General features: G+C 39.4%; 1 protein-coding gene across 2 annotated transcripts in view; it reads right to left on the reverse strand.

Moving 5' to 3' along the window:
- Window positions 1–13,253, reverse strand: part of FGD6 (FYVE, RhoGEF and PH domain containing 6) — a 110,971-nt gene that overhangs the window by 92,536 nt on the left and 5,182 nt on the right. For both annotated transcript variants that reach the window (XM_002919242.4, XM_019799675.2), the window contains exon 2: window positions 10,214–12,614. In XM_002919242.4, coding sequence (XP_002919288.1) covers window positions 10,214–12,614 — 2,401 coding nt within the window. The remainder of the gene's footprint in view (window positions 1–10,213; window positions 12,615–13,253) is intronic.

Raw genomic sequence — 13,253 nt, forward strand, 5'->3', positions numbered from 1 at the left:
CTGAGCCAAGGCAGGATGACTACACACGCCATTAAATTAAAAAGTCACAAAGAGGCATCATGATCAATGTCACCTTGGAGGTAGAATCCATAAGCCTTAGCAGACAGGGTCAGTGATCGTGACTTACGTTAGCCGCCCAGAAATGATACAAGCAGTGCTCGTCTAAGAATTTTCTCTCAAACTACAGCCCAACTGAATGCGCTCCCTTGCCCAGTTTCCAGGTCTTGCCCTCTTATAATTTACAAGATTGCAGAAATCCTACCTCCTCTAATAGTCAACTAGTATTATCAACTGCTTCTTTGGGGGAAAAAACCCTACCATTCATTTAAATGTTTTTTTCATTAAGATAATAAGGATAGGATATTATCATAAAAGGTATTTCAGCCTTACAAAATTATTTGCTTTGGGGATCCATAAATAGTATTAACTATTAAATTACAGTGCTTTAGAGGTCAGAAAGTATTTGACGGAATGAAATAAGAAATAGTGGTAACAGCTAAAAAATAATTTCCATGTAAATCAGTGGGAAAATATGAGACATGCATAGTCCTTTGTGTCACTGATGTCCCCATGAAATGGTGCTAAATGACAGGAACCATTTTAACTTGCTTTGAATAGCAGCCACCACTAACCTGACTAAATGCAAACATGGTATGATTAGTTCAGTTTCCAAACACTGAAACATCAATTTCCTAACCATAAAAACTTTCCAGTCAATGAGATTTTCTTGCATGAAAAATGTGGGGCCTCTGAAAATGCTCAGTGATGTCTATACATACCACTGCAGGTGTCCTTGGGTTTTCCTTCTAGACAGTGGACAAAATGGGGACAGAAGTATTTTGTCCCCTGGGTAGATGATTCACAGACTTCTACCAATATCAAACATAAAAAGAAACAAAAAATGCAAAACCAATGTCTTGTAGCACAGAACAATATGAATATGTTCTGATTTAAAATCAGTATGTCTCAAGTCAGAAAACTAGGTTCCATACTGAGTTTACCTACATATTACCTCTGTGCCCTTCGGCAAGTTCCTTAACCTCCTTAAGCCTTAGTTTCCTCATCTATAAAAAAAGATAATATCTGTCTTATAGGATTGCAGGGACTAAATTAAACACACGCAAGAGCTCCAAGCATGATGCCTGGCATCGCGGAAATACTGAGTAAATAGTAGCTATTACTATTTAACATAAAGTTGTGCTATGTGATGTTAACAGCATTTCTTATATTTGATATTATCTGGTTGATAAACTCTTGGTGAAGTGGGGAAAGAACTAGATTGATGGGGAGTCAGACAATAGAGGGAAGAAAGTTTTGTCCACATCTCAGTAGCATCAGATATTTGTTGGCTGAAAAGTTTCCACTTAGTCTGAACCTTCATCTCCCTGAAATCACCTGAAATCACCTTAAAAAATAGAAGCCATATAATCCTGTGTTCATATGCACATATAATCCTGTATTCATAAACTCTATGCAGCTGTCCTTCCTGTTCATCTGATACAACAGAAGAAAAAAGGCAATGTCACAAGCAAACCTGAACCTTTTTGCAACAACTAAGATCACCACTTGTTTTCTAAATCTTGCTGACTTTCTCTGCAAACGTTCCACAACAGCATTAGAAGAGGCAATGTGGTATTTTGAAGCAGCAGGTTGGAGCCTTGGTTTTGCAATTTCCCATCTCTGTGGTGTGGGGAAAGTCAACAAGTCTTGCTGGGCTTGGCTTCATCAGTGAATGAGGAGGCTGCACTGGATGATTTGTAATGACTCCTTTAGTTCTAAAATTTAATGATTTTATGACTACATTTAACCTAAAACCACCAAAAGGCATACCTAACTTTCCAAGTTTCTCAAACTACCCAAAAGGCCCCATTTAAGTTTCCTCACCCAAACCTGATACAAAATAAATCTTATCTGGACTCATGAACAATCTCACTATTCATTCCTCCCTCCCCTGTCCTGAGTCCTTCTCACAACCTAAGAGGGCAGTAGTGAGCAACTGCGCTTTCCCCTCATGTTTCTAACAGTGGAACCATGCAAAGAAAATTTCAGAAGTGAAACAGCTACTCATTTAAATTGAAATTTCTGCTGACTTGTGACTGTGGATACATATAAAGACCAACAGAAAAAAAAGTCACCAATTATTCCTTCTTTATACATTATACCAACTTTCCTGGACTTGGAATTACAATTGCCAAACAGTTCAAATCAGAACTGCTTTTCAGATGAAGAAAACAAAGAACAAGCTATTCTAAAGTTATTAAAACCCAAATCTATTCTTTAATTCCTAATGTTTTTGATAATACTAACATACGCCAAAATATATCAACTGTCATAAATTTTACCAAGAAACTGACTTCAAAAAAATATATGACCTAAGTAAAACAAAGTTTTCAATGGAATCCACAGAAGCTAAAGAATAAGCAGTTGCACCATTTCAAACAGAAAAAGGCTAAATGTGTTTGTTTTCCTTTTTATTTTTATCCAAACATTCAGGGGAAACTGACTTTCTTTGTTCAGTGTTTATTATTTCACCTTTCTTGAAGCAGAAACCAAAACACTTTGATAAATAGGACAGTCTGGTAAACAGATTCTTAGACATCAGGGCTCAGAACCACTAATCCAGTTACATTTTAGTTGTCCATTTTTCCTGAAGTCACTATCACCATGATTCGATTTCTTCTCATGTATGATAACACCAAATACAACCTTACTCCAGTTCACACTTATATAGAAAAAAACAAAACAAAACAGGTCTATAATACAGGCAAACAAGGGCTGAGAAATCCGAAAGAAAACTGCAGAAGACAACTGTTCTTCCCGGAAATACTATCATCACGCTTTATTCCACTGATATTGTCTATCTAGTCAACCCAAGTTTTATTAACTTCAAAGACAGATTAACTCCACCTGATGTCAATACTTGCAAATACTTTTTTTTCCTTTCAGAGATCTACCAACACAATTACCAGACTCAGACTAATCCAAAGTAGTTTTTCTATACCTCCCAGAAGAAAGTAGGCAATTCAGTTCTCAAACTTAACTTTTAAACTCAGTAGTTAATAAAAAGATCAGTAAGCACTTCTTTAGAGTTCCCCATACCTAAATGTGTTACAACTGGAACTGCTCTTTAAGTTGTAGCACATTTTGCTACACTTTGTCCCAATACAGTTACAAAAAAGTATTAAAATTAATAGGCTCATATAAACATGCCTACTTTTTTTTTTTAAATAAAGGGCTTTCCCTAAATACCAAGTTAATCTATGCAATTCCAGGAAAAGATGATGCATTTAAAAGAAATGTCTAGAAGAACACAGAAAGCTTATAAAAGTAATATACAAAGCACAGGCATTACTTACGAATGCCTCAAATATGAACATACTCATCCCCCTACATAAGAACATGAGCCTATGGGGCGCCTGGGTAGTGCAGTCCTTAGGCGTCTGCCTTCGGCCCAGGGCATGATCCCTCGAGTCCCACAGGGCTCCTCTGCTGTGAGCCTGCTTCTTCCTCTCCCACTCCCCCTGCTTGTGTTCCCTCTCTCGCTGGCTGGCTATCTCTGTCAAACAAATAAATAAAAAATCTTTAAAAAAAAAAAAAAAAAGAACATGAGCCTAGATGTGGAATTCCCCTGAACCACCTGGAGGGATAGTGAGCCAAAGTTCACCTTCTCCTCCTCTTCATCCTGTTCTTCCCTCTTAATATTTTCCTCAAGCACTACCCTCTACCTTCTTGACTGCACCAGCATTTAAAAGTTATAAAAACTTTATTGCTCTGTTTTTGTATTGTCATAAACTCATTTACTATTAATTCCCAATGCATTTTTTCATATATTAGAAGCTAAATAAGTTCTCGTGTGCTGGCTAGGAACCCAAGATCTACTCACAATTATTTCTACCTCAAAAATCAGATTATCTTTATGTATCAGGTCCTTACAGAAATTAAAAACGCTTAGGAAAAGAATGAGGGGCCTCCTTGTCCCTTCCCCACATGTACCCTTTCCCAAAACGTTCAAACTGAGAATATTTTTCCAGGAAATAGGTCAGAAGCTCATTTTGCAAAGCAATTTCTGTCTCACTGATATAACTGATTGTAATTTTAAAAAAGCAAAATCATGATATGCTTGGCAAAATTATAAAATTTTTAGGCTTTTACTATTCAAAAAGTTAGTAAAACACAGACTGGAAAACCAATCAATTATCTCTAAAAATAATGCCACCTTCCCCCCCCCCCACAAATGTGGAGATATCAGCTATCTCAAAACAATGTATTTTTATGAAGACAGGATGTGTATGTGTGCATGTACACACAATCATAACGTAGGATATTTGTTCTTCTATCGCTTGACTAAAAATACACCTCTAAAAGTATAAAGTGACATTCTATCACATAAAAGCATATATATTTGATAAAATATCACTTACCTGTTTTGGCAGGAAATGAGACCAGAGATAGAGCTGGACAAAATACTGCAATTTCACTAATTGCTAATAATTAATTAGGAAGGAAAAAAAGAAAAGTCTTATTGCCAAGAAGTAAAATCCAATGTGTCTAGCTGCAGTTCCAAAAGTAGGGTAAGTATGTAAACAAACAGATTTGCCAAAATTGTGTTATGATTCCAACACAAGAAAGATAAATTAAAGAGCCATGCAAATTTTTTATATTTCCTGAGCTGATGCTGAAAATTACTCAGAGGAAAGGGCTTCTTTTGAGATATAGGAGTCCTAACCTTCACCCTATAACTGTGCATAATATCTTATCTGTGCCATGACAGGATGGAATGCTTATTAGGGCTATTAACTTATACTTTATTTTTTTTATTTTGTTTTTAAATTTTCATCCTCAGTGGGATACATTTTTTTTTTAAGATTTTATTTATTTATTTGACAGAAAGAGAGACAGCCAGCGAGAGAGGGAACACAAGCAGGGGGAGTGGGAGAGGAAGAAGCAGGCTCATAGCAGAGGAGCCTGATGTGGGGCTCGATCCCATAACGCCGGGATCACGCCCCGAGCCGAAGGTAGACGCTTAACCGCTGTGCCACCCAGGCGCCCCTATTAACTTATACTTTAATCATTACATTAAAATCCAACAATACCACCAGATGGTAAATGCAACCCAAGCGAGATATTTTCTAGACGGGTCTAATGATTTATAACACAAAAGCCATTACAGCGTTTTAGAGGATTTAAAATTTGGCAGTTCATGCAGCCCAGTTTTGCGTGTAAAATGGGGAGAAAACAAAAAGCTTAATACTTTCCTTCAACAGAAATGAGGATCTACTGATTAATTAAGATGAAATTGTTTTGAAGTGTACTTTATTTTGAATCCTGGTACTTGAGGAAAACTTAAAAATAAATCCAAACCTGTCAAATGATGGGGACTTCTGGGCAAAGTTTCAAGAAACGGCCATCCACATTGGCTGATTCCGTTTCCTCTCTTTGAAATCCTCGGTCTGCAATCTGGCTTCTTTCTCCAGAGCACCAATGACACTGCTCTTACCACGGTTAGAAAATGACCTCCTGGGGTGCCTGGGTGACTCAGTCAGTAAAGTGTCTGCCTTTGGCTCAGGTCCTGGTCTCGGGGTCCTGGGATTAAGCCCCTCATTGGGCTCTTTGCTCAGTGGGGAGTCTGCTTCTCCTTCTCCCTCTATGCTCTCTCTCAAATAAATAAAGAAATAAAATCTTAAAAAAAAAAATGACCTCCTAAATGCCAAATCCAATCATGTCCATTTTATAAGCCTTGGGTCAAGTGTTACCAAATCTGTGAAGTCATCTTTAATACCTTACTTGGGGTTTAACTCAGACAAAGCTTGGAGCAACAAAACCATGTTGCCCTATAATTGCTGCCTCACTGGACAGAAGGTCCCAGGAATATGCACCCCCTTTTACGTTTGAAGGCACACTTTACACATGGTCAAGATTTGGAATAAATAAACTGAGGGCTTGCAAAGTTACCCAGGAAAACCCAATAATCATTCATGTTCTTTGAAGTGCTTATAAGAACTTAAACAACAGAGGAAAAACCTAGAAAGATTCCAAGGAAAGTTCTTCTTGACTAGAGAATTAAGAAATCCGCTACAATTTCAAGAGGAAAATTCCCATATTTGCACACCATTATTTTGCTGATTTGTCTATAACTCTTTAATTTTAAAGGCCCAAATTTACTAACTTCCTTACAAGAATCAAATTTCTTAAATAATACTTATAAATGAGGACTCATTAACCTGAGTGCCAGTGAGAGAGAGCTGCCAGCTAGGTATTTTAGGATAATTATGTTTGAAACATTTCAGCGAAGAGAGCTCATAACTATACAAAAAAGACACCAGAACGCTTGAGTTTCTCATAGTCTTGCTCCCAACAAAACTGCTTTTGAGAACCCAGAGCAGTAAGCAAATGGCGACCTATCTGGGAACATGTAAAGCAACCGTTTCTACAGCCAGAGGAATTCCCTTCACCCTCTTTTACCTTCAGATTTGGCTATTCCCCTTTCCCTGTTGGAGGGCTTCCCAGTGCTACTCCTTACCCCCATCCCACCCCCTTTCTCCCATTTCTCCTACTCACTCCTGCCTGAGATCAGAAACTCAATTAGCAGAATCTCGCAGAGTAGAATGGGGAGGGAAAGAGAGGAGGAATAGGAACAGTAAGAAAGGAGGAAAAGAAAATCCACTGCACCCTAAATCCCAACCACCCAGCCCTTCCCTTCTCCTTATCACTCCCACTGCCTTGCAGTCTTTCTCAAAGCAAACCCAGCCCCCAATTTCCTCATTCTTCTTTAGTCACCTCACCCTTTCCACAAACACTGCTGTCTCAGACCCAGGGGATTTGCTCCTCTGACACCGTGGTGCTCAACCCCACCCTGGCTGGTCAGAGCTCCTGCCCCAGCATAAAGAAGCACTGGGAGGAAGAATTCACCTAGGAAAGGCGAAGGGAAAGCCAGTACAGGAATGGTTAATATAATGTGGGTGCTAACCTGGGTCCTCTACCAACATTTCCAAAACTCTTTCTTTTGGCATTATACTCTAAGTTTCAAATTATCATGAACTTTTAGAACACAATCCTATTTGTAATGGGACTGCATACAATTATTTCCTGATAAATTACAAACATGTTATAAATTAGTAAATATTAAGCTGTTGGATTCATGAAACATCTGTACTCTAAAGAAAGTGACCATATGAGCCACCCCAGGCTTGGCAATGTCTCTTTACTAATCCAGAATCTGTTTGGTTATATACATGGACTTTGTAAAACTAGTAAGTCTCTGTGAACCAGTCCCCTATGAAAGATCCAAAATCTCTTCCTTGAGGATCAAGAAACTGTTAAAGACACTTTTTTTATTCACTCCAGCAGATCAATCTTAAATAGGGTTCACTTCTGTTTTTTCTTATCATTTTAGACCTCTATTGTGCTGGATTTTAAATTCATGACTCCAGGGGCGCCTGGGTGGCGCAGTCGTTAAGCGTCTGCCTTCGGCTTAGGGCGTGATCCCGGCGTTATGGGATCGAGCCCCACATCAGGCTCTTCCGCTATGAGCCTGCTTCTTCCTCTCCCTCTCCCCCTGCTTGTGTTCCCTCTCTCGCTGGCTGTCTCTCTGTCAAATTAATAAATAAAATCTTTAAAAAAAAAAAAATTCATGACTCCAAGGCAGAGGTCTATATATTTTCAATAGCCAGACTGCCAAACAGGATTTCCATTTGGATCCACTTGGCTCACCTGAAATGTAGGTCTCCCTTCTCATTTACCTTGTTTTAGGGTGTCCAGGTGTCTTCCTCATGAAGGCTCGGATTTTGCTTTCTCTGTCTAGTCAATGTTTTATGAAAGGTACAGCCTCCCAGGAAAAGCTGTTAGTCTGACCCTACAACTGAAGGCTTTTGATTCAAGCCTGGCTCCCTGCTCCAGGCCTAAACAAAAATCTCCGTGGAAAGCTAATTCAAAAGCAGAGCTCACTCACTCCTTACCAGGCTGCCCTACTTGACAGCCTGTAACCTGTCCAAAGCCGCCCTCGGTTTCCTGTGGCCTTGAGAAAGAACCCTCCTTAAGAATGCCATCCAGCTGCACTGGCTGGCTATGTACATTAACCCCTTCCAACCTGGTTTCCCACCACCCCCAGAGCAGCAGTGCCCCCACTGCATAAGAAACATACCAGAAACAGGACAAGTTCCAGAAGTTTACAGCTGGTGTTAGCCATAATGACAAATCCTTGAGATTTAAGCCTGAGGGCCAATGGGACGGCCAAACCTCCAATTTCAAGAAAAACACTTCATCTTAGCTAAGGATAGTCACATATCATAAAGAAGCCAAATTAATTCCTCTTTCACCCAAACACACACAGACACATACACATAATATACAAAAGCATATTAAAAGGAGGGCAATACCAACAATACTGTTCCATGGGAGAGAAGAGCAAGCATGAGTATACACAAATTTTTTTTTAAGTTGGATACTTAATTTCAATTCTTTGTCAAAATATTTATGCCAAGGAAAAGGCTTCTGCCTAGATACTAATGTTCGCAGTAGACAGTTGTAAGCAAAATGAAGTCAGCTATGAGAAAGTCAGGCAAGGAAGCTAAGTCTTTTATGGCTCAAAGGAAGGGCACAGATTATGAGTAAAGAAAAATGCTAGGACAGCGTCTGAAAGCTAAAAGAAATTAGAACAATTTTTTTGGTACGCTAAGATTTTGCTTGACATTTTTATTTATTCAATTCACCCGATAATCCTGAGCCCCTACTATGTTACCGTGTATGTCATTATTTCTACAAAAGTCCCACTGTAAGACCTGAATACTCAAAGGCTAGAGGTTAGTGACTTAAGAACATGAAGACTTCAAAAACGGCCTATGTGCTTTATGTTATACACAAAACACTTTACATGCAATGCGAAGGCCCTCTTTGTGACTAGAGAGAGAGGACAAAGCTTCTACAGTAGTTGTTTACCTCTTTTTCATTCATTCTCTCACCCAACATCTATTCATGCCTCCGAAGCCCCTGTTTGGCCTCATAAGGAATAAAAGATACGACTCAAAACTCTTTACGGAGCTTAAAACTGAATACAGAACATCAGATATACCAATAAACAACTATACCATAAGACAAAGAGAGATGAAGACTGTAAGGATACCACAGCATAATGGGGAGATCTGAAAAGGAAAGAAACACTTCCTACTAGGTCTGTAAAAGCTTCGTAAGTCAATGGTTGCTGAGCTGTCCGACCATCAAGGATGGTCAAGGTTTCAGTAAGACGGATGGAGTAGGGATACCAGAGGTAGTAAATACATATATGAAAGTGAGAAAGAAAAGATAGTAGCTTTCCATTTCCTGTATTTTTCCTTTGTCCATATGAAGCCAGCAATTAGTCTTTAACAAGCAAAATAACTAATCCTCAGAGTAGAAAATTTTGTAAAATTTAGAGGTTTTAACCGATGAGGGCACCATAGGCAAATGCATGGATTTCAAACTCCACAGATTCCTTTTTCTTTCTTTCTTTTTTTTTAAAAGTAGGCTCCACACCCAGTGTAGACCCCAGTGTGGGGTTTGAACTCATGACCCTGAGATCAAGACCTGAGCTAAGATCAAGAGTCAGATGCTCGGGGTGCCTGGGTGGCTCAGTCGTTAAGCATCTGCTTTTGGCTCAGGTCATGATCCCAGTGTTCTGGGATCGAGCCCCACATCAGGTTCCCTGCTCAGCAGGAAGCCTGCTTCTCCCTCTCCTACTCCCCCTGTTTGTGTTCCCTCTCTCGCTGCCTCTCTCTCTGTCAAATAAATAAATAAAATCTTAAAAAAAAAAAAAAAAAGAGTAAGATGCTCAACTGAGCCACCCAGGCGCCCCCAAACATCACACATTTCTTACACTTAACAAAAAAAACCTCACTGAACTGGCCAATTTCCTCCCCTAGATTCCTGCTTCGACTTCTAAGTTGGTGTCTTGGAGGCCCTGCAGCCTTGCTCCTCTAGGTCTCCTTTGTACTACCTATACCACCACTGGTTCAAATTCTTTCAATCAGCTACTAAAATAAGTCAACTATTTCATGTTTGCATTGAAAATACCCACACTGACTATATGATAAAAGAACACTGCAGTTTGGGATAATTTAATGTATGTTTAACTAAACCCCTCTCTAACCCAGTGATTTTTTCCCCATTTCATAGGGCTGTTGAAGGTTAATGTCAGTGACCCAAGCAAAAGCACAGTGTCCGTGTGGCACCTACATGTTACCTGGAATGCTGATGTCTGGGTCCCAGTTGCAGCCGGCCATCTGGAGCTTCATATGGCTCTTCTACCTCGTACACGTTTGCATCGGTGTCCTCCAGGCTTCTGGAATTCTGCCATTCTAACTCGGGAGTTTTCCCTATGGCCAATATAAATGGCAAGTTCTCATACTCGGGTATTTCCTCATAATGGCGTACATTTTCATACTCTGGTGCGCAGACACTTGTAATAGATTTGCAAGGCAACTGAGATGATGACTCCCTGGAGAGCATTTGATCATCCAAAGACTCAGCTCTTGGTCCGTTAGCTGCATTGGTCTGGCCCCGAGACTTCTTCCTCTTCTTTTGGGATTCCAGGCTGTAGTTATCTGCAGAATATGCCTTGATAGGTTTACTTCTCTTCTCTTCTACCAACACACCATGCCAATCACTCTCCATTCCTTTCCTCTCCCCACCTGAGAGGCTGCCTGCGGTTGTGTCTCCAAGCTGGCTATTCTTGGACCAAAATTTCTGGAAGTCGCTCTTCATGAAACAGATGGACAGTTTCATGTTGAGCAACTTCTTTAAAGAGCTTTTCTTTTGAGTGTCTTTGCAAGGCTTATTGCACCTTTCCGCATCCATGGCAGATAACGATTTTGCTCTAGGCTTAGTTATGGCAGTTGAAAGCTCATTATTTGATGATATAGTGACAGACTTTAAGGATTCTGGGTTCCCTGAAAAGGGTAAAATAGGATGAGGTAATTTCCACACTGGCTTTTCTGTAGCCCGTTTAGGCATATCAAAGGAGGATGACATACTGAGGTTTTGGGCGCACAAATGCTGAAGGTGATTTCTTTCTAGACCTTTCTCTGAATTATTTTCTTCATTTGAGGGATAAGAACTCTTCTCCACAAGCTCCTCTGAGGCAGCCTTCTTAAGCACTCCTGCAGCAGGCAAGCTGTGTCTTTGAGGTTTTTTTGGGACAATCCTTGAGGAACTTTCACCTTTTATTGGAGATTCCTTTTGCATTTGAGGGGCAGACACTCCCAGGTTACAGGTGGCAGGCAAATGTTCATTGCAGGTTAATTTGAGTTGCTTAGGCAGGCTCATAGATAAAGTACTGCATCTTATAAAACTGGGCCCTTTGTCCACAGCAAGTGACATACTAGAACCATCTACCGTCTTGCTGTCAGAACTTAAATTAGAATCTGTTTCCATTTTTTCAAAGGAAGATGCTTCAGGACACATAGCTTTCTGTGGATTGACTAAATTTTGTCTGTCACCATCGGAGTCCACATTCAATTCACTTTTATTTCCTGGCTTCACTTTGTCCACCTGTTCCTGGTTACACAAAACATTCTGATGAAGAACACTGATTTTATTGTTTTTCAAACCAGCTTCTAAAAGACAAGAAGAGTTACTGTCTAAACTCTCTGGTTCTTCAGTACTTTCACTAGGAACATCTATATACTTTTGACGTAACAGACAAGCAGCCCGTGTCTTTCTGGGCTTGGGGGTTGGAAATTTTGGGGTATATGGTACTAAGTGAATTTCTAAGGGACTAAGGTCTTTGACTTCTGACTTCTTACTAACTCCATCTGAAGATAGAAAGGTACTCCTTTTACCATTTTCCAGAGCTTCTTGCTCAGATGAATGAAAGCAAGTACTGCTTTTTTCACTGCTATGCTGATAAGTTTCATCACTAGGGAGCTGTAGGTGGCAATGGTGATGATCAGGAACTTTTTCAAAGCTGGACAGGGAAGGTGACAAATCTGCAAATTCAATTCTCAATTGTCTGTTGGAATTATAGCCATCATTAGTTTCTGGGCTGTCTGTGGATCTGTGCTTCTGCAGGGAAATAAAAGGTGATGTTCGTTGCGTTAAAACATCTTTGAGCTTCTCTTCTAGGATGTTTGCCTTTAAAACTACTCCACTCTGGCTCTTGATGTTTTCAACATTAGAATCACATTTACTCTTTGTTTTTATAGCTGAAGAGGACTTATCAATTTTACTATTTTCTAAATTTTCATGCATTTCCAGGGGCTCTAAGATAAGTTGCTTTACACACAAATTTTCTCTATTCCCAAGTTTATGGATACACTGAGAACTGCAGGAACACACTGGTAAAATATAATCACTGCTCTGATGCCCTACATTTTTACAATTAGAGTTGTCAGCATTTTCAGGTAACTCCTGTTTGTGCTCTTCCACATTCACAATGATTTTCCTTGACGGTGACTGCCTGATGTCTCTAACAGGAGAGCCCTTCAGAACTTTTGGTTTCGGGGCTATTGCTGGTTTGGTTTTCTTTGTTGACTGTGGAACACTAGAAATCACAATATCGGGTTTAGGTGCAACAGGAGGTGGAGCTGGCTTATTACTTGCTACCACAAACTTTGGCTTGGGGGCCACTGGCGGCTTCTTAATCTCTAGAAAGGAAAAAATAATAATTTGATGACCAAAAAGCAAAAAAAAACAAAAAAACCCAAAGTAAAGATGATAAATAATTAAATTTGATAACATTTTTACTTTTTTGATAGTATGCTGAACTTGCATTTTACTAGGTAGATAACATTACATTAAAGAGTCAACATTACTCTTGGAAATTCCTTAAACTGCCCTTCAATTCCAATATACAAAGCTCTGGGTAAAGTGTGCATTTCTTAGCAAGTCCAATATAGCTTTTCTTCTAACTCTGGAACAGATTACTATATCCTCAGTAGACACTAAATGAAATCATTGGTATAGTAGAAGGCGGCACTTCAGTTCATCTGCTGAGTGCTAAGTGAGTGAATTTGCCTCAGTCGTATAGAAATGAAACCCTTTAAGCTTACATATCAATAAGTAGTAGTATTCTTCTACCGCAGTGATATACCATGGAGTTGTATAAGCGCCTTTTCTCAAGAATCTACCTCACTAGAACCCCAAAAGTGTCCTAAGAAGGAATACAGAAGTCAGAAATTTTCCAAACTTAAAAACCAAAAGTAGTTCTTCTGCATTATTTGATTCATTATAAAGTTGCTATTTCTCTGTATGGGGACTATTGTTGGGAATTTTCATTATAATCC

This window comes from Ailuropoda melanoleuca, chromosome 15, assembly GCF_002007445.2.
Source record: "Ailuropoda melanoleuca isolate Jingjing chromosome 15, ASM200744v2, whole genome shotgun sequence".
Lineage (NCBI taxonomy): Eukaryota > Metazoa > Chordata > Mammalia > Carnivora > Ursidae > Ailuropoda > Ailuropoda melanoleuca.